The sequence below is a fragment of the Podarcis cretensis genome (genome assembly GCF_951804945.1).
Source record: "Podarcis cretensis genome assembly, chromosome: 11".
NCBI lineage: Eukaryota > Metazoa > Chordata > Lepidosauria > Squamata > Lacertidae > Podarcis > Podarcis cretensis.
This window is the reverse complement of record NC_137180.1, coordinates 8,507,132-8,527,966: the sequence shown is the minus strand read 5'-3', so window position 1 is coordinate 8,527,966 and position 20,835 is coordinate 8,507,132. Positions and strand designations below refer to the sequence as shown.

General features: G+C 43.5%; 1 protein-coding gene across 1 annotated transcript; it reads left to right on the top strand.

Moving 5' to 3' along the window:
* Positions 1-1,213: 1,213 nt before the first annotated feature.
* LOC307227044 (fructose-1,6-bisphosphatase 1-like) lies at positions 1,214-17,792 on the top strand. Its single transcript, XM_079996148.1, has 7 exons — positions 1,214-1,487; positions 5,414-5,576; positions 7,666-7,758; positions 9,905-10,045; positions 12,854-12,991; positions 14,038-14,157; positions 17,424-17,792. The coding sequence occupies exons 1-7, from the start codon at positions 1,318-1,320 to the stop codon at positions 17,613-17,615; spliced, it is 1,017 nt and encodes a 338-aa protein (XP_079852274.1). The 5' UTR covers positions 1,214-1,317; the 3' UTR covers positions 17,616-17,792.
* Positions 17,793-20,835: the final 3,043 nt, after the last annotated feature.

The following is a 20,835-nucleotide window of genomic DNA, read 5'->3' as shown; positions in this document are numbered from 1 at the left end:
CAGCGTGACAAAGCTGCATCTGGCGAGCCAGCGCAGTACACGGAAACGCCGTTTACCTTCCCGACAGTAAGCAGTCCCTATTTATCTACTTGCACCCAGGGGTGCTTTCGAACTGCTAGGTTGGCAGGCGCTGGGACCAAGCAATGGGAGCGCACCCCGCCGCAGGGATTCGAACCGCCGACCTTTCGATCGGCAAGCCCTAGGTGCTGAGGCTTTTTACCCACAGCGCCACCTGCGTCCCGGAAGGTATTCCTAGTAGTCATTAATAGTAATAGTAATGTCACAGGCTGGTTCTAGCATCCAAAGAGACTTTCAGAAAAATGTGTTGCATCCTTTATAATGAGAAATGGCTGTTGGCAAAAACGGAATTCCACAGCGCCATCTGGCGTCACAGTGTTATATCGCATACAAAACGCTTTTTGAAACTCGAAAAATTAGAATATCATGGAAAAGTTCATTTATTTCAGTAATTCAAGTTAAAAGGTGAAACTAATATATGAGATAGACTCATGACATGCAAAGCGAGATGTGTCAAGCCTTTATTTGTTATAATTGTGATGATTATGAAAACCCCAAATCTCAGAAAATTAGAATATTGTGAAAGGGTAGCTGAGTCCACTAGGATGCAGAAGCTACCAGCCGACTCAAACGTTGTTGCTCCTGAAGAATAAGGCGGGAATACATGACGCTCCAGTGGCTGTAACATTCTGAAGCCCCGACGAATCCTATTTAGTTTTCTTACCACTCTTTTTATTTCTATTTTCGCCTTTGAAGGGCTCGAACGAAGTCCCTAAGAGGATCCCTATGCCAAGTTCCGCCTAAATTGCCACTTATTATCACGAGGACAAGAAAGTTCCCCGCCCAGCGCTAAGCTAACAGAACTCGGCAAAAAAGACGCCCAGCGCCCGTCGGCCACTTCCGCGGCCTGCCTTCCTCTTCTCTGGTTCCCGCTTCTCCTTCCCCCTCCTCCGCCTCTCCCTTCCACGCCAGCGCAGCTGCGGCCTCGCCCCGTCCCAGCATCTCCCCCCAGCATCTCCAACAGCGCCGGAGTGGTCCAGCGATGGAACGTTGCAACACCTGGATGCGCAAGGAGGTGCCTAAGTTCCTTCCCCCGCCCCTGAGTCGGGATAGGGCCGCCCCCGCCCCGCCCCCTGGCAGGATTGGTCCGTCGAGCGAGGGAAGGTCGACGCCTCTTTCCTTCCACCCACTTTCCCCGCCCTGGAGTGGTAGATAGTTCCGGGCTCCAGAGAAGGCTGTCGTCTCCAGAGCGCAGCTACAGCAACTCTCTCGCCGCCGCTGTTTTCGGTGTCAGTCACCATGACGGACCGATCCACCTTCGACACGAACGTGACCACCCTGACTCGGTTCGTGATGGAGGAAGGCAGGAAAGCCCGGGGCACCGGGGAGCTCACGCAGCTCCTGAACTCGCTGTGCACGGCTGTCAAGGCCATCTCCACCGCCGTGCGAAAGGCGGGCATCGCTAACCTGTGAGTCCGCCGAGTACCTGCATCCTTCGCCTTGAATTCGCCCGTCGCTGCGCCTCCCTAAGCGGGGAGAGGCGCTTTGGTTTGCCTTTCTCAGCCCCGCACCCCAGATCTTCCGCCAAGTGTTCCGGGTCAGCAGCCCAGAGCCCTAGTGCAGGGGAAGGCGTGGTTCTCTTGGGGTGTTGTACTCCAATGCCCATAAGCCTGACCAGCATGATCAATAGGTAAAAATGATGGGAGCTGTAGTCCAGGAAAGTCTGGGGGCCCACAAAACCTCAGGAAACCCCTTCCAGGAGTCTAGTGGCAAATTCCCCCCCCCCCCAATAACCTGGAAGTGGTCTTTCCCTATATTATATTTTCTTGACATCACCTCTTTCCTGAGGTTTCTGCTTGGGACTCTAAAGCAGTCCATGATCCACCAAGATGCCAGCAAATGTTGTCTTTGCTTGAGAAAGAGATTAGCCTTGAGTCCAGGGCCCAAATATCTGCGTGGGCCCTGTGTTCTCTGTATTCTCCCTGGGTGGTATTCAACTAAGGTTTTCTTAGAGTAGACCTGTTGACATTCATGAGCTTGCTTAGTCATGTTCATTAATTTTAATAGGTCTACTCTTGATTAAAACTTAAGCTGAATACCCACTCCTATCTTTATTTGGGTCTCTCTAGGGTGGCACTGTGGGTTAAACCACAGAGCCTAGGACTTGCAGATCAGAAAGTTGGCGGTTCGAATCCCCACAATGGGGTGAGCTCCCGTTGCTTGGTCCCAGCTCCTGCCAACCTAGCAGTTCGAAAGCACGTCAAAGTGCAAGTAGATAAATAGGTACTGCTCCGGCGGGAAGGTAAACGGCATTTCTGTGTGCTGCTCTGGTTTGCCAGAAGTGGCTTTGTCATGCTGGCCACATGACCTGGAAGCTGTACGCCGGCTCCCTCGGCCAGTAAAGCGAGATGAGCGCTGCAACCCCAGAGTCAGTCACGACTGGACCTAATGGTCAGGGGTCCCTTTACCTAGGGCCGAGTCCAGTGTTTATGATGCCATTTGCCTTCAAAATCTCCTTAAATTATCATCTATCAACTCCCAAGCCCTAATTTTCTACCGTCCTGGGTTCCTTTCATTCTATCACATACTTCATCTTGGCAATGAAGATTCATTTGCTAACTATCTAATACCATATCGGTATTTATGACATGCACTAGAATATTTCACATCCTGTCTAATGGAAATCTTGGGGCTGCATTTTAATCTGGTGGTGCATGCCAGTACGAAGATTACTTCACATGATGCACTATTTCTTCATAACCTGTATGCACAACATAACGTAAGAGCAGCTCTGCTGGATCAGATCACAGGTCTGCCTAGTCCAGCATCCTGTTTTCAAAGTGGTCAGCCAAATGCCTGTGGGAAACCCACAAAGTTGACATCTAGGCTCTCCACTTCTGTTCCCCAGCCAACTAGTATTGAGAGGCATACAGTGGTGCCTCGCAAGACGGAAAACCCGCTAGATGAAAGGGTTTTCCGTTTTGGAGGCGCTTCGCAAAACGAATTTCCCTATGGGCTTGCTTCGCAAGACGAAAATGTCTTGCGAGTTCCTGCGGGGTTTTTCCCCTTTTCTCCCCCTTTTCCTAAGACCTAAGCCACTTATCAGCTGATCCGCTAAAAGCCACTAAACCGCTAATAGCGCTAATCCGCTAAGCTGTCAATGGGCTTGCTTCGCAAGACGAAAAAACCGCTAGACAAAGAGCCTCACAGAATGGATTAATTTCGTCTTGCGAGGCACCACTGTACAGCCATAATGAGCAGAAGTCACCAACAGTCTATGATTTTTTAATCTCATTTTAAAGCTGTTGGCGTTGGTGGCTTACTCCTGTTTAGTTTTTTCCCTCTCCGTGGAAACATAAATTAATGAACTGAACATAAATTAAACTGGATATAAAAGTTAGTTGACAGTATTTCAGAGCACTACAGGAAAGAGGAAAAGCACCCTTGCTTAGGAAGCTTTGGTTTAGTCCCATATTTCTCCTTCTTTTGGAACACCTACGGGACCGCCTCTCCTGGTATGCCCCACAGAGGAACTTACGGTCTTCAAATAAAAACATCTTGAAGGTCCCAGGCCACAGAGAAGTTAGGCTGGCCTCAACTAGAGCCAGGGCTTTTTCAGCTGTGGCTCTGACCTGGTGGAACGCTCTGTCACAAGAGACTAGGGCCCTGCGGGACTTGACATCTTTCCGCAGGGCCTGCAAGGCAGAGCTGTTCTGCCAGGCCTTTGGCCAGGGCACAGCCTGACTCCCTCCTTTGGCAATCTTCGCGGAGCTCTGGCCCAATGGTGGCCAGTGGCTTGAATTTAATTAATTTTATAATGAATGATTTTAGAGTGTTGTTTGTGCTGTACTTTTGTACTGTTTTATTGTTGTTAGCCGCCCTGAGTCCGGCTTCGACTGGGGAGGGCGGGATATAAATAAAAATTATTATTATTATTATTATTATTATTATTATCACAATATAAATGCATTTCCCCCCTCCATTCCTAAAACCAAAAAAAGCCTCGAAGTACAGATCTCTCAATGAAACCTGAGTGCGATTGCCATTTTGCTATGTTTACTCTTTCATGAGCAAGTCATGATGAAATTGCAACCTGTTGTAATTCTATCTCCATGGAAAGAGGAAGCGCAGAGACAGTGATGTTGTCACTCTCCATGTGTACATCTGTTTGCACATATTTCGTTAAAACTCTTTATCGGGCGGTTATGTTGCTCTTTCCTCAATTGCAATATATAGCTAATTTAAAGCAAAGTGGAACAGTAGCCGTTTATGGTGCTATTGATACACCGTGACTCTCTTATCTGCATTATTGTTAATGTGTTACTCAGACAACATTTCAGCGGTATTTCTTACTACGTGGTCCTGGGTGGTATTCACATTTTATCTATGTGATTTTATTATGGCATGAATTCATTACAATTATAGGATATCAAACATTTAAAATACAAGGATACATAAGCAAAACAGTAGCATTAAAAGAACTTCAGAGAAATACAGAAGCAAGGTTTAGCCTTTGCCCCATTTGATTATAATCTGGACAGCTTTGTTGCATTGGAGCAAGGTAATATTTACAGTTCAAGGTACGCTTTTTTCATATCCAAGTGCTTGCTTCAATCACACATGAGTTCCCTTGCTCAATTCAGCCTTGAAATGGCTTTAAAGGACAACAAGGATCAAATAATTAGTTTGTTCCCTGTTTGAAAAAAACAACAACATATATATTTGGCAGTTTAAAAATAAGCCATTTTAAGTCCCATCTATTTCAGATGGAAAGTTAACCACGAATTAAAGTCTTGTTGGCTCAAATCAGTGAGATTTAAAAGTGCTTAACTGGTTGGATCGCATTTGGTGGAGACTGCTGGGTGCTGACACTCTTCAGGCAATTCTCTTTCAGGGAGTGGAAATAACACTATTGACATCTTTTGCAGCTATTTTTAAATTTGTTGTAGAAATATCAGGCGCTGTGAGAATATTTTTATTTACACTGCTGCAGTTGTCAGCATTTTCTGAAGAAATGTAAGAGAACTTACTAGTGTATTAAGGTTTTAAGAATTAAAATGAAAATTAAGAAGGGTGGTGTGATCTCTTTTGAGAGTTACAGAAGAAACATCAGTTTGGAAATATATATGAATAAGTCAAGATACTTGTCTATGTGTTTCTTGCCTACCTGTCTCAATATAGAACTCTTAACTAATTATTGAAAGAAAGGGTGCAACCCTCACTGAGGATAACAAGACCTGGTGGAACCAAATTATTTGGGGATCTGTGTGAGATATCGAAATCATATTTGATGCAAGAGTGGCTGGGACATGTCCCTACTTATTTAAACACACGCACACACACACGCACACACACACACAAATCTTTTACTAGTGATCTATTCTTCCCTGTTCAGATATGGAATTGCTGGTTCTACCAATGTCACAGGAGACCAAGTCAAGAAACTGGATGTCCTTTCCAATGACATGGTGATCAACATGCTGAAGTCATCTTTCACAACTTGTGTGATTGTCTCTGAAGAAAACAAAGATGCCCTTATAGTGGAAGAAGATAAACAAGTCAGTACCTCTCAAAACTATCCCAATGCTTGCTTTCCCGTTGGCATTGAGCAACAGCTGTCTCTTCAAACATGTAAAAATTAACCTAAGATACAGAAAACAGGACAAAGGGCAGTGCCCTTCTGAGGTCAGAAAAACGTAAGCAGGCTCTGCTCTGTTGCCTGTGGCACTAGACATTATGAGGGGAAATGCTCCCTTCTTGTGTTGATAAATGGTAGGGAGGGCATTGGTGGGGAGAATTGGTAGGCAAAAGGGGTGTGTATAAGCCTTTCAGTGCCTGTTGATTCTCCCAAGTTTTTCAAAGCTGGAAGTGAGCCCAACTGCAGGAAAAACAGCCAGGAAAAGGCATTTTGCAAAAGATAATTGATGAACGGAGAGAGTATGGTAAATACCCTTTCCATCCACCTGTTTCTCCATGCTAAGCCCTGTCCAGCCTCTGATTCCCGTTACCTTGTCAAATGTGGGATTGGTATTCCATGCTTCCTGATAACTCCTGTCAGGGCTAAACTAGATGATGTCCACTCTAAACTCTTACTCCCTGTTGCCTGAGCTACAGCAAATTCATCAATTCGGATTATCTGGGGAAGTTTTGAAGAAGGTATGTTGAGGCAAGTCTGCTTATCAGCACCCAGCCCCACCGGGATAAACCTGACTTCAACTTCCTTTGATGGGACCAAATACAGGACTGGTTTTCCTTGTCGTTTTCTATATGCCAGCATGGACTCTTCAGCAAACACATAACACTATATGTAAAATCACCAGTTGGTTGAGATAATCAAAAAGTATCCTGTTACTAATGCAGGAGGATAGAAGTGGCAGGGCCACACCCCACAACTGCTGCACAGCAGGGCCTGAGGTCCTCCCCGTGTTACTGGACTACAACTCCCATCAGCCCTGACCAGTGACCATGCATGCCTGGGGCTGTTGGGAGTTGGAGTCCAGCAGAAATCAGTACGTACAGGCTAAAGCTCCTCTGTTGGCTAGCAAGGCCGATCCCACACCTTTATAAGTGTTGACATATGCTGTTGTTGTACTGTGTATTTTGGGTCTATGGACTGCAATAAAGCTGTGCGTGTGTTACTAATGTGTGTGAGGGACTGGGAGTGCAGCACTGTGAAGCTGGCATGGGCAATGCCCTTGCATGCCTGATAAGATGGTGGGTAGATTTGGGAGAGTGTGATGGTAGCAGAAAAAAGCACAGGGCGGAAGACAAGGAGCATGAGATGTTGGTAAGTGCACAGTAATGAGAGAATCTCTGCCCCAGCGAAGCCACAATGGCTGGGGCTGATGGGATTTGGAACTGAGCAACATATTGGGGGCACCACTTTGGCTACCTCTGCCATCAGCAGTTTTCATCAGATTAACAAAAGTTTAAGTAATCGGTTTTGTACAACAGCCCTTCCCTGTTGGCCTAGGGTGTGGTTGTTCGTTTGTGATTGGCTGTGGTGAACTTTGTTTTCATGTGTGAGTGGGGTAGGTGGGTATCTTTGAACCAGGTTAGCCATATTGATTCGTATGCTGTTGGTGGATTCTTGTTGTTGTCTTGTTGGGCTGTTGGGCTGGGAGCCATACCAGGGTGAAGGCATCTTCTTCCTTTTGTCCCCGTGTCACACAAGTGAATAGTAAAGAGAACCTGCACAAGCGATGCTGACACAAAACCCCACACATACATTGAGTAAAATAGAAACATCGCCACCCGACTCCACCCCCGCTCATCACGGCGCCCTCCACCTCTTTCCCCCTTTTCTTCCTAAGGTAACAGTAATGTCTCAACAAATGAAACTGATCTGTAGAAAATGTAACTTGAAAAAAGAGACATTGCACATACTTTTGTAAACCAAGAAATCTTTAATAAAAAATACGTTTTTTAAAAAAGGCTGTGGGTACCTAATGCATATTTAACACGATTCTCCTTTCTCACTTAATCCTCAATCTACATAAGAGCCATGGGCAATTGAGCCATCATTAGTGTGAAAGTTGCCTGAAATCACCCTCACAAGCATTATTCAGTCGGAGTATTTTAGCAGTGAAACAAGCACTATACACATCTAGTTTATTTGAAGAATATTTGAATGTTTCTATCTTCTAGGGCAAATACATAGTCTGCATGGATCCACTTGATGGCTCATCCAACATTGACTGCCTTGTTTCTATTGGGACCATTTTTGCTATCTACAGAAAGGTAGAGTATGTTTAATGGTTGCTTACGGAAGTAGTGAGGTAATAGGAGTAATGAAGAAAATACACTGCTTTGAGGACTGGGTTTCTGCTTATATTAATATTGAACATTTTACGTTCTCAGTGTCAGCCAGTAGGGACAAGGGTTAACTGAACAGAGTGAATGTTATGTGTGAAACAAAAATAAAATTATATCAGATTTTCTTTTGTTGAAGTGGATTAGGGTTAGCTGGTTTAATGGAATCTGTTCCATGGGTTTTAACGGTGTAAACTGACTTTTCACACAGGGAAATGATCTTGCAGCAAAACCTGCAAACTTGCTATGTAATCCTCAAAGCACTTGTGTTTGTAAGAGTTCTGTTAACTCCAGAGAGGATATGACTTGCACCTTATTTTGACAGGCAGTTAAACTGTTTAAAGAGACCTGAAGTTCTGGACTAACATGTTTTTAAATATGCAAGCTGATTGTGTCTAAGGCACACACCCCGTTTTAATTGTTTAGCTTCTAGAATAAGATGTCTTTGAATCATATACTCTGGAACTTAAAAACTAACCTCAGCCAAACAGCAAAATAAGATTGACAGCCAGGTCTTATCTATTTTATGCTTATTTACTATATAAGGGTCAAAAGGAGTTTCCAGTGACCTATCCAGCTCAGTGCTGTCATTCTTGACTCTCAAATATCCCTCCAATGCAACTTTGGCATGTATACAATTAGCTTAATAATTCATGTAACTTTTCCATTTTCACTCGCATGTGGGTATGCCAATCAGGGATGCACTTGGAGCCTAAATTGGAAGGTGGATAATGTGGGCAGGAGTCTCTACCTTTTCTTGGGGACCCCTTACTCTTGTAAAAAACAGTTGTGAGTACAGTCATACCTCGGGATAAATGTGCTTCAAGTTAAGTATTTTTGGGTTGCGCTTTGCGGTGATCCGGAAATAACTGAGCGTGTTACTTCCGGGTTTCGCAGCGTGCGCATGCGCAGACGGTCAAAATGACGTCACACACATGTGCGGAAGCGGCGACCCGTGCATGCGCAGACGGATCCCATTCGCATCCCAAGGTACCACTGTACAACATACCAACTCCAAGCTCCCGAACTCTAAAAGGGAAAGGGGAGGGAATTGGGCTTTGTGCCATATTTTCCCAGAATCCAGTGCCCACCTCCAGGGATTCTGAGACAGAAAGCTTGTGGACATGGCAACTGCAAGCAGCATGACTTTTAAACCCACAAGCAGGACCATACATGAGGCTGACAGTCACGTGATTCCTTACTCAACCTAATTTGAAAAGATGAAACAGTCACACAAACCAATAATGAAGTTGTTTGCTAGCCAAGCAGAAGTCTTAATGAGATACTTCAGATTAATAGTTTGCTACAGTGATGAGGAAGGGGACACGGGTGGCGCTGTGGGTTAAACCACAGAGCCTAGGACTTGCAGATCAGAAGGTCGGCGGTTCGAATCCCCGTGATGGGGTGAGCTCCCGTTGCTCGGTCCCAGCTCCTGCCAACCTAGCAGTTCAAAAGCACGTCCAAGTGCAAGTAGATAAATAGGTACCGCTCCAGCGGGAAGGTAAACAGCGTTTCCGCGCGCTGCTCTGGTTTCGCCAGAAGCGTCTTAGTCACGCTGGCCACATGACCCGGAAGCTGTACGCCGGCTCCCTTGACCAATAAAGCGAGATGAGCGCCGCAACCCCAAAGTTGGTCCCGATTGGACCTAATGGTCAGGGGTCCCTTTACCTTTACCTTACAGTGATGAGGAAAGGCAAGTGTCCCACAGAGTCCCACTCCTCTCCAGCACTAAATGGAGCCGTTAAACTTGTGCCAGCCTCATAGAAATCTGTTTTAGCTCCTGACATGGACTCTTCCTCTTTCCTTAACCATCTCCATATTTGATGCTTCATGGGAAGAGAACAACAGCTTAAAGTTAAAAGCTTTTAATGTCCAGATTTTAAGGTTCTTGGGGAAAGGGTCATAACTCAAGTGGTAGAGCAGTCGCTCTGCATGCAGATCCCAGGTTCAGTCCCCAGAATCTCCACATACAGCTGGGAATAGCGCCTGTCTGAAACACTGGGAAGCCAAAGCTCAATGGACCAATGGCCTTTCTCTGCATGAAGCAGCTTCCTATGTTCTTCCCTTATTCAAGGTTTCTCCTGGTGCACCGTCTGAGAAAGATGCTCTGCAACCTGGGCGCAACCTTGTGGCGTCTGGTTATGCCCTCTATGGCAGTGCCACCATGCTTGTTCTCGCTCTCGAATGTGGTGTCAACTGTTTCATGCTTGACCCGGTAAGAAATGCTGTTATGGCCTATGAACATATTATTGTTTGTTGTCATGCTTTTAAAAAAAATATTTTTATCGTTTTATACAAATGGGAATTGAGTTTATTCTAAGGGAAATTAATAGAGCTTATTCCACCGTAAAAAATGTCAAGTGAAGTATTACTTTTTAAGGACCAAAATCTGCATCTGAGCATCAAACAAACGGAGGGGTTGCAAATACTTGCAATCTTTCAATCCCTATTTTCTTTTAAGTAAAATGAAAATTAAAAAAATACAGGGTTGTTGTAGGACAAAAGAGATATAAATTGTACAGAATTTTCAACATGCCAGATAATTGGAAGCAGTTGGTGCCTCTAAAACGCAAGTCGCTAAACCAGTGGTCCTCCAGATCTAGGATTCAAACTCCCATCAGTCACAGCCACCACAGCAAATGGTCAGAGATGATGGAAGTCATAGGCCAACAACATCTGGAGGACCAAAGATTACCCAACTCTCCTCTAGAAAAGAACAACAACAACAACAATTTTATTATTTATACCCTGCCCATCTGATTGGGTTTCCCCAGCCACTCTGGGCAGCTTCCAGCAAAATATAATAAAACGTCAAACATTTAAAACTTCCCAATACAGGGGTGCTACATATCCTATTTGCCCTGCCAAGTCACTCCCACCATTCATGCAGAGCTCCTTCAGTCGTCTCTACTTCAGCACCATCCATGGATAGCTATCAGCCAGGATAGCTAGACATTTCATAGTCAGATGTTATATCATTCAGCCTGGACACTGAGATCCAGCACCAAGGGCCTTCTGGCGCGAGAAGTGAAGCTACAGGGAACCAGGCAGGGGGCCTTCTCGGTAGTGGCACCCACTCCATGGAACACCCTCTCATCAGATGTCCTTTAGAAGGCAGCCCTGTATAGGGAAACTTTTTAATGTTTAATGTTTTGTTATGATTTTATATATGCTGGAAGCCACCCCAGTCAGATGGGTGGGGTACAATTATTATTTTTAAGCTCTGAATAGCAGATAGGAAGAACAAGGTGCTAGCCAGCCTGTTGCTTGCAGGTGCCAGTAGGGGGCCCTGGATTCCATCATAGTGGCATACTGAGTGCAAACCCAGTGTACACTTTGTGTGCAGCTTCACTAAAGAGCTGGTGCTTACACTGTCTTGGTTCCTAAAAATATCCCAAACTTGAACTGCTCTCATAAGGACAAAAAGAAAGAAAAAAGAGTTGACTAATTCCCTACCCCCAATTATCCAATATAAGCTTTGCATGTCCTGCAGGTTGTTTAATAAGACACAGCAGCATAGAAAACAGAGGTCATTATCCCCACAGAATGCAAGCGATCCTGAAAAGTGATTATGCATCATATTCGAATTAAGACTTCCAGGAAATTTAAACCCTTTTGGTACATGAAGGCTGCCTTTCGTTTTAGCACTAGTGTGTAGGATGGCTAATCATGATGCTCCAGGTGTTGCTGGACTCGCCTCCCATCATTCCTGATAATTGGCCACGTGAGATTGGGCAGATGTGAGATGGAACCCAACAACATCTGGAGAGCCACTGGCTAACCACACATTTAAGGAGCTTGGAATTTAAGGCAGCAGGTTTTCCTCAGCCTTGTTTTGAAACGGCTACTATCTTCTGTTCATCTACATCTCAACAAAACCATGTTAACAGATGTTCTTGTACACTTTCAGATTGCATCTGATGTCTTAAAGAGTAAGTGGGGTGTTTACGTGTGTGCATGTGTGTGTCAGAAAGAGAGGCACCTTAAACACCCTAGAATCTTTTCATCTTTGTGCTTCTACGATAGAAAGCATGTTTCAACATAGCTGAGCCATGCAGCTTCAATTAAAATTGCTTTCTAGATGAAGCAAGGCTGCATAGGCTTGCTTGGGTTTTTCTATGTTTGTTCAGTTTAAAATAACTGGAGTTTATTTTCTATTGTTAGAGCCCAGCATTCTCCAATATGTATATCTCAAGTAGTTGCATGTCCTTTACTTTATTTGTGTTTATTTTTTAGCAGCTAGACTGTTACGTTCTATGTATGTAGTAGCATTTTTTCTTCAAACAACTGTGAAGAAATGACAGTGTGGTCATTGCCTACAAATGGTTTCATGAGCATTCTAGTTTCAACAGGGCAAGATTGATAAAGGCTTCTGCAAACTGTTTTGAGGCCTTGTCCTAGTAAACAGGGTATTGGAAAAGGTATTCCTAAGTGCTTGAAGTTTCCCACCCAAAAATTTATATACTGCTTTTATCAGAAAGGAACACAAGGCAGTTTACAAGAGAAAACAAAATTAAACAATATAGAATACAAAATGGATAAAACATCAAAATCCATAAAACCACTTTCCACTCTACGCACACAAATTCCACATTCACTAACTAACCTGTAGTTCAAGTCAACCTGTGCATTTTCATCAACCTTGCAACACACACACCTTTCACGCTCAACAATTACAGATCCCAACAGTCCATACTACAACCCCGGCAGCCTAACACGCTAAGAGACAAAAAGCAAATTTAATCTGTGACTCCACCAAACCCAGTTAAAACCTCACGCTCCTTCATATAGGGCTCTTGTTAATACCTTCACAAGGGAATTGCAGTGAACTGGATGCACTTGGTAAATATGCTCTGGCTGGTCCTCATTTGTAGACATGCACTATTTTGCCTGTATTAACTTGTCCGACACTGATTCACATGGCGGTATTTTTTGGGTTGTCTTGTAAATGACGAATGCAATTTACTCTGGAATAAAGTGTATGCTGTACAAATGATAAGACTTGCTTTTTTTCTTATGCTAGGCCATTGGGGAATTCATTTTGGTCAACAGGGATGTAAAAATAAAGAAAAAGGGAAATATCTTCAGCCTCAACGAGGGATATGCTGCATACTTTGACCCTGCTGTCACAGAATATCTCAAGAATAAGAAATTTCCACAGGTAAGCTTTCACATCTTGCAAACAAATTTGCTGTCGAGATATTCCGGAAGAGAACATTTCTTTTAGTTCGTATATATTTGCTTTATATAACTTCACAGTGAGTGGGACCCTCACCAGTGCGTTGGGTCAAAAGCACCTTTCTCCAACAAAAGAGGCTCCTCTGGATCCAACCCAATCTTTTTTGTACCAAGCTTAGAAACAATTTTATGGTACAAAATTAACCCATGGATATAGCCATTGTGTCATGTCCAGAGAACCCTAAGACTTGGTTTGAACATTGGAAGTTTCCTGGTGTGAAAACTCCTTAGGAAAATGCATGGGAAGGTGTGTGAATTGTTACCTGCACACAGTACTCAGCTTCACGCCGTTTATAAGTACAGTAGTACTTTGGTTGTTGAACGGCTTGGCTGCCAAACAAATCAGCTCCCGAACGCTGCAAACCTGGAAGTAAGTGTTCCGGTTTGCGAACGTTTCTCGGAAGCCGAATGTCCGACTTCTGCGGCTTCCAATTGAGCGCAGGAAGCTCCTGCAGCCAACTGGAAGCCACACCTTGTTTTTTGAACGGTTCCGGGAGCCGAACAAACTCCCAGAATGGATTAAGTTTGACAACCAAGTTACCTCTGTACTGTCTTGGAATTTCTGATAGGCAGTAGTAAACACAATACAATAGGCACATGAGTGATCATTGCACAGACTGACTGGCTTGCTTTTCCTACAGCTTAGGAACGTTGTGATTTTGTTGCAGTCTGCACAGATAGCGTGCTTCCGCGTTTACTGATTCCTTGTCTTCCTGTGTGACTTAGAGGCATGGCTGACATTTGCATGGCTGGCTTTCCTATAGTGAGCCTAGTGATGGCCTAGGCAAAAGGGCTTCCATTTTTTGGGAACACCTCCGGTCCTTCCCATTGGATGCTACAGCACCCAACCAGGAAGCTGCCATCTGGACCCAGCCTGGGACAGAAGCAGCTGCTATCCATTTCGCATCAGTCTGGGGGATGTAGAACTTCAGAACGCTTATACAATATTTCACCAATCTTCTGTTCTAGGATGGAAGCGCTCCCTATGGCAGCAGATACATAGGTTCCATGGTTGCGGATGTGCACCGTACCCTGGTGTATGGAGGAATCTTCCTATATCCAGCCAATTCAAAGAGCCCCAAGGGAAAGGTAACATAGCTAGCACATGCCTAATTTTTTACAAGAATTCATCATGTGATGCTGCTATTTTCTTCATGTTTTACAACTGAATGCCCTTCCAAACTACATGTTTAGTTATCAAAGTCTGGGCACTCTGGTCAAGGTCATAGAAAGGCACTGTTATATTTAACAAAAGGCAGGGAGAACTCATGCTTTCCCTTTGTAAGTTGAGAGGTAAGACTATCCGTTGTCATTTGGCTTCCCCCGGTACATATCTGGCTTCTTCTATGCAAGACAGGACACCACTGAGCAGCGCTGTGATGGTGTAACATCCAAGGAACTAACTGGGTGATGCTCCCAACCAAAAGCGCAGGGAGTTCTGGGGAAGTGAACTGCTCTGAGACCTCCAGGTAGAGGCTGGTATAGAAATTAAATAAATGAATTAAAAGTGCACCTGGACAAAAAGTAAATAGTAAGGGGCTTATCACATAAGTAGAGCACCCATTCTAAAAGGCACAAAATGGGGCTCGGTGGATCCTTATGTTGCCCTTTTCCAGGCAAGGATTTACTGAAATAAGTGGTAGGTAAAATGTCAGCAATCCTTGGGAAAGATCTCTGCCCCTTTGTGTGCTGGATCAGAGGCTCCTGAATGAAATACGCTTGGGCTAGGCTGTTATCTATAATCACCAGCTGGACTTCTCTCCCCTTGCTAATTAGGTTAATACTGGTTGCAATACTTTTTGGCACCACTCCTTTAGGCACTCAGCTTTATTTCTCTCACACACCCTGTCCCAAATCGCCTGTGACATACAGAGCTTTCCCTGTCGCTGGGTTCGGGGAACTTAAAGCTAAAATTTTATGAGCTTACAACTTAAACTGGGGCTAAACTAGATATGACACACTAGATGCATGAATAGGGGTATCCTATTGGGGAAGAGTTCTTGTTTTCATTTGCTAATATGTTATATATATATATATTTGTTTTTTTATATTGTAAATCACCCTGGGATCCTTGAATGTGCCAAGTTTCCTGCAGGAATTTAATAAACAAAATTTAAAAATTAAAGTGCTTATAGTGCCCCCCCCCCCCGGTGTTAAACATACTCTGCCATCAGTAAACTAGCACAGCAGGGAGTGAGCTGGAATCTTTGTCCTCATGTGCTAGTTCTTTTAGTTTTGCAGGAAACTTGGTACATGAGAGAATAAATAAAAAATGGCATCCCCTGCCTGCAAGCTGAAGTGGTACAGTCCACACCACTGCTCAGGATTCTACCGCTTCATTCTGGATAAACTGGGAAATTGGGAAAAGACTATCTATCTGACATATGAGACCGCAGCAAGACTAATCTGCCTAATTGTTGAATTGCCAATTTTGATGGCTAGTATCATTATAAGGAGTAGAATATTCTGCTCCACAAAAGAGCAACCATTATTGAGTTGCATTCAGTTTGCACAGGTTTTTTCTAACATCGCATTCAAGTATAATCCCAGCCTACCAACAATTGAGAAGAAAGTGCAGTGGTTTCTATGGCAAACTCTTTCCCAACTCTTAACTGGGCAAGGGAAGGACCTGTGTTTATTCAGCCAAAACCTAATCCGAACTACATTTCAATGCTTGCTCCAGCCTGTAGATAAGGGGCAGTTACTCATTTACACAGAATGTCACAATCAGGACCTTTCCCTCTACTTATGAGCAAAGCAGTACTACTTCTGTTAATAGGCTTTGTCCTCTTGCATAGTTTGGTTGACCAGCTGTGCATTTACCTGTGTACCTTTCCCCCAAGAACTCACACTGATATACATCATTCCCACCCTTCTCTCCACTCTCCCAACCCAGTTTTTATCCTTATAATATCCCTGTGAATTCAGTTAGCCTGAGAGATAATGACTAAATAAATATCATCCAGTGAACCTCAGGGCTGAGTGAGGACTCTAACCTGGGTCTCTCTGCAGTTCTGATCCAACCAACTAACTCAGAAATATGGAAGTTATGGCCCTTCAGATGCTGTTGGACCAGAACTACCACAATCCCTGAGCATTGGCCATGCTGTGCCGTCAACAAGTCCAACAAGAACTGGCTGCAGCTTCTCCATTCCTACTGTAACTTCAGCCCTTCCAACTGACCCGATATTCCTGGTTTCTGACTTGATCCCAGAATGTCCCACGTTTCCCTTATCCTCCATGTCTCAGGGGACAATTAAAAGCAGTGAGTGCAAGTGCAGAAATGGAAAATAAAATCCCTGCACCAAATGAAGGAAATGGTGATGCTGGCATACAAACCCTTTCCTATAATTTCGAAGGAAAGGTCACCAGTCCACTTTAAAAGTCTTTCATTGCAATGCTGCTGCAACCAGACATTTCTTAGGAAACACGGGGAGTGTTGAGTCCTTTGTTGCAAATGGAGTCTGACACTGTCTACTCAGAAGGAAGCCCCACTGTATTCAATGGAGCTTACTCCCAAGTAACTGGGTCAAGACTGGGCAGTCTTACATGGCCATCTGAAGCATTTTGACTCAGAACTAAGTCCCATTGAGTTTCATAGGATTTACTCTCTAGTATGTTCCTAATCATTCTCACAGTTTCTATCATCATCATCATCATCCCACCTTTTTCCTTGACAGGGACTCAAGACAGCTTATTGCTAAAATTTTGTTATCATTCCCTTTATCTGTGGAAGGTGTTGTACATCAGTGTTTCCCAACCTTGGGCCTCCAGCTGTTTTTGGACTACAACTCCCATCATCCCTAGCTAGGAAAACCAGTGGTCAGGGATGATGGGAATTGTAGTTCAAAAACAGCTGGAGGCCCAAGGTTGGGAAACACTGTTGTACATGATCCCTTCCCTTACATTTTTTCTTTACACCAGTCCTGTGACAGGTGAGGCAGAGAGGTTGCAATTGGCTTAAGGTGACTGATGTTGATGTGTCTGTGTGCGCGCGGTGAAATCAAACATGGGAGAAGCTTCCAGATGTAGAATAGGATGTCCCTATACTCATCGGAGAAATGTTGGAGGAAATGTAACTATGATATCACACTGCCTCTCTAAGCATAAACATGGAATGAAAACCTCAGTTTCCTACCTGCACCAATACTACCATTAGAAGCATGCTTGTTGAGGAGCAATCCCCTTTGGACACAATGGAACTTATTTCTGAGTAATCATGTGGACATTTGCAATGTAGAAAACCTGTGCCGAGAGCACTATACAACTGTAGCACACTCTGCTTGTGAATATAGCATTTGGCTCAAGTGCAGTGCTGATGCCTGATCTGTTATTTTTAACATATGTAATTCCAGTTGAGGCTCCTCTATGAATGCAACCCCATGGCTTTTATCATCGAGAAGGCTGGAGGTCTTGCAACAACAGGCAAGGAGGCTGTCTTGGACATAGTGCCTGAAAACATTCACCAGCGTGTGCCTATTGTCTTGGGGTCTCCAGACGATGTGCAGGAATACCTAGCCATGGTCAAGAAGCATTCAGCTAAATGAGGAGAGGGCGGCTGCATCTGCCATTGGAATGCCTTTCAACTGGACCAAAGACCATAACTGTGCAAAACTACGGACTGAAGCAAATTTATAGAATGCAAAAGAGCCATAACTTCATTATGCATAAAAAGCAAACTCAATGCGTTTTGCTGTGCCATTAAAAACAGATCTAAAAAGCTATTTCATTTGTAACTTTCACAATCCACTTAAATAGTAGAAGGCTTGCAATTTCAGGGCAAATCAGAGGGATACATGGGTAGTTGAAAAAACTAGAATGTTTATGATGTGAGTGATGGGTTAATCCAGAACATGGGCAGAAACTGTTATGGCCTCTTTTTATTTCAGCTCACATGCAACACAGTTAACAGTGGTCATCTCCAGCTTTGGGAGAACAAGCACAGGATTTTACTGCCACAGCTAAAGTCACATCCCACCCTTAGGCAACTGGGATAGAGCTTACCCTAATCTGTACAACCAATCATTTCAATTGCCCTAAACACTGGTTCAGTTTACACATAACACAAAGCCAAAGCCAAACCATGGCTTAGTGTGACCATGTGGGTTCCTGGATGAAGGATCATGGCTGTATTCATATGTGCAAACACGTTGTTCCTTTAGGACAGCAATTGCCAAAGGGAGGTAATAAGACAGAGGATACTGTGTCATGAAATACCTATGGTCAATATTACTTCTAGTTTGATAGTTGGAATTTAGTGGTAGATCCCAAATGAAAAGTTGATTCATCTGTTTAATCGGATATGTCAGCCACAGCTACAATTCAGTTTCATTTCTATATTTGCCAAAGGCCACAACAGAATATAGAACACAATGTAAAACAATAAAACCCTAATCATACAAATGATCATAAAACAAGTTAACTAATGTAGTTTTCATTCCAGCAGTTATGGCAGTTTACAATTTAAGGCTCAACAGCATAAGAGTTACATAAATGTGTTAAATGGTGAACTGCATTCGTTGTTAATATCTAGACTTTGTTCAGGCCACTGGTCTATACAGTTTCTCCCAACTGCATGATCACATCAAGATTCCTTTTCTGTGCTGTGATCTGATCAGTGTGCATAGGTACAGGTAACTGAAAGCTACTTCAAACTCACATACATACTAAATCAGTCAAAGCAGAAGACAGGTAGCTCTAGATAGGCAGTGGTGCCCACAAAACAATAAAAGAAATAGAGAAATCTGTTAATCTCTACAAGCGTACAGAAATCAACACACATTTTAGTTTCTCCTTTGCTTTCTGTAGAGAGGAAAGCATAAGAAACTCATCCTCAAAGGAAATTTCAAAACAAATGATCACCTAGAGCAGCATTTACCACACCGGTCAAGTGACTAAAGAACTTTGGCATTTGGTGAAAGGTCAGTGTCTCTTATTACAGACGGTGTCAGTAACACGGACTACTTGCATCTGCATTCACTTGGAAGAAAATAGCATCTTGTAGGACCTGCTTTAGCCCATTGGATAATAGAAATAAGTAATGGCTTGTATTCTATACAGGTGGAATACAGTATATAAATCCAATATATGCATCAAAGAGAGAGACCCCCAACCTCCATGGGTTCCCGGTGTCCCACATTCTCTGGGGCTCCTCCATTTCTGCAGTACAGCAATGCCACCCCCATGTGTGTACGTAGGAACATGGGTGTGCCTCTGTTAATGTGAATGAGAAGAAGGGCAGTGGTAAAGGGAACTTCATGTGTGACTAGGCATTAAGGAAGAACTGGACCATGTTTTCAAAGCCCACTCTTCTCTGGCCTTAGGAACGAATAATAGAATTGAACGATGTTAAGCAGTTTTCATTCTTAATATATTTTCCATAGCATTTTCATAAGTAAATAATGGGAAGGCTGCAGATAGAAAATGGACCTTATCAGAAAATTGCATTTATAGACCAGTCTTAAAACTCAGTAGGCCCTCAGCCTCTCATGGGTGACTACACAAAGGCACAACCCAAATGCTGGTAGATACAATGGTGCAAAGATGCAGTCTTAATCCATATTCAATTTAATTGTTCCAGAGAGTTTAGTGTTGTTGTTGGTTTAATAAGCTCCTTGAGAACTGCAGGATTTGACTGCACATTAAGCCGCAAATACCATAATAATCTGCAACAAACAGGAATTACTTCAAGTAAACATAAAATATGGCTGAAAAATGTTCTAGTTGGGAGATGCCAAACTTATCGCTGCACTTCGATAGTATATGCCAACATACATACAAGGTAAGCATCTTTAATATCATTCCTTCTTTATTCTTACTATTCAGCTTTGCAAGCCACTACGTCAAGGTACCCCCAAGCTTTTAAAGACTTTATGGTGTGCTTTGGTCACATTTCACTATTGGGTTCCAACTGGAAGACGATTCTTACCATGGGTGACAAAATAAATTGAATCACTCAGTTTGCGGAGTTCAAGCGCCACCAGATTGGAATCAACACAGAAATGGGTGTCCAGTTTGTAAGATCATTGCTACCATTCTACAATAATGCTGTTTTGTTAAAAATATACTTCAGTGTCCTAAAAGAAGGGGAAGAGAAACCATAATGAAGAGCAAGAGCACTCCACAAGTCTACAGTAGATCCTCCTTAGGTGCTTTTGGATATTGCTAAATCATCACAGGCACAACTTTCCTCTTGCCAAGCTAAAATTAGAATTGCTTTGGGCCAGTTTCAAGACTCTGGGAAAGCTTTTCATTTGCCATCCTGCCCTTTTTACACTGCTACTGCTGACTCCATTCTCAGGCTGATGCTTTAATCCTGCCCTGGATATTCTATTCATTTTGCTAGCCAATGAAACAAGGCAAAACACACACAACACATTTTATTTGGTTCATTTAATTTATATCCTGATTTTCAGTACCAAAATATATATGTAAAAGCAGGACACAATTCTGCAAACCAGTGGTGGGCAACCCATCAGTCCACAAGACAAATTAGGCCCACCAGCCCTCGTAAGACTGGCCTGCCAGTCCATTTTGGCTGAACCACACCCACCTTTTCTGCACTTAACATCACAGTGTTATGAGGGTGTTTTTTGCAGAGGAGTAGTCTGTATGTGAGATAGTTAAAAGGTCAAAGCTGGAGTTTAGAGTTGAAAACTGCAGTAATCAGGGCCAGAAGCAGCAGCAAGCTGGAAAGTCAAAGCAACACTTGAGAGCAATGTTTGTGGTCTGTTTGAATCCAAGGCTGCAGCTATGGAAGAAGCAATA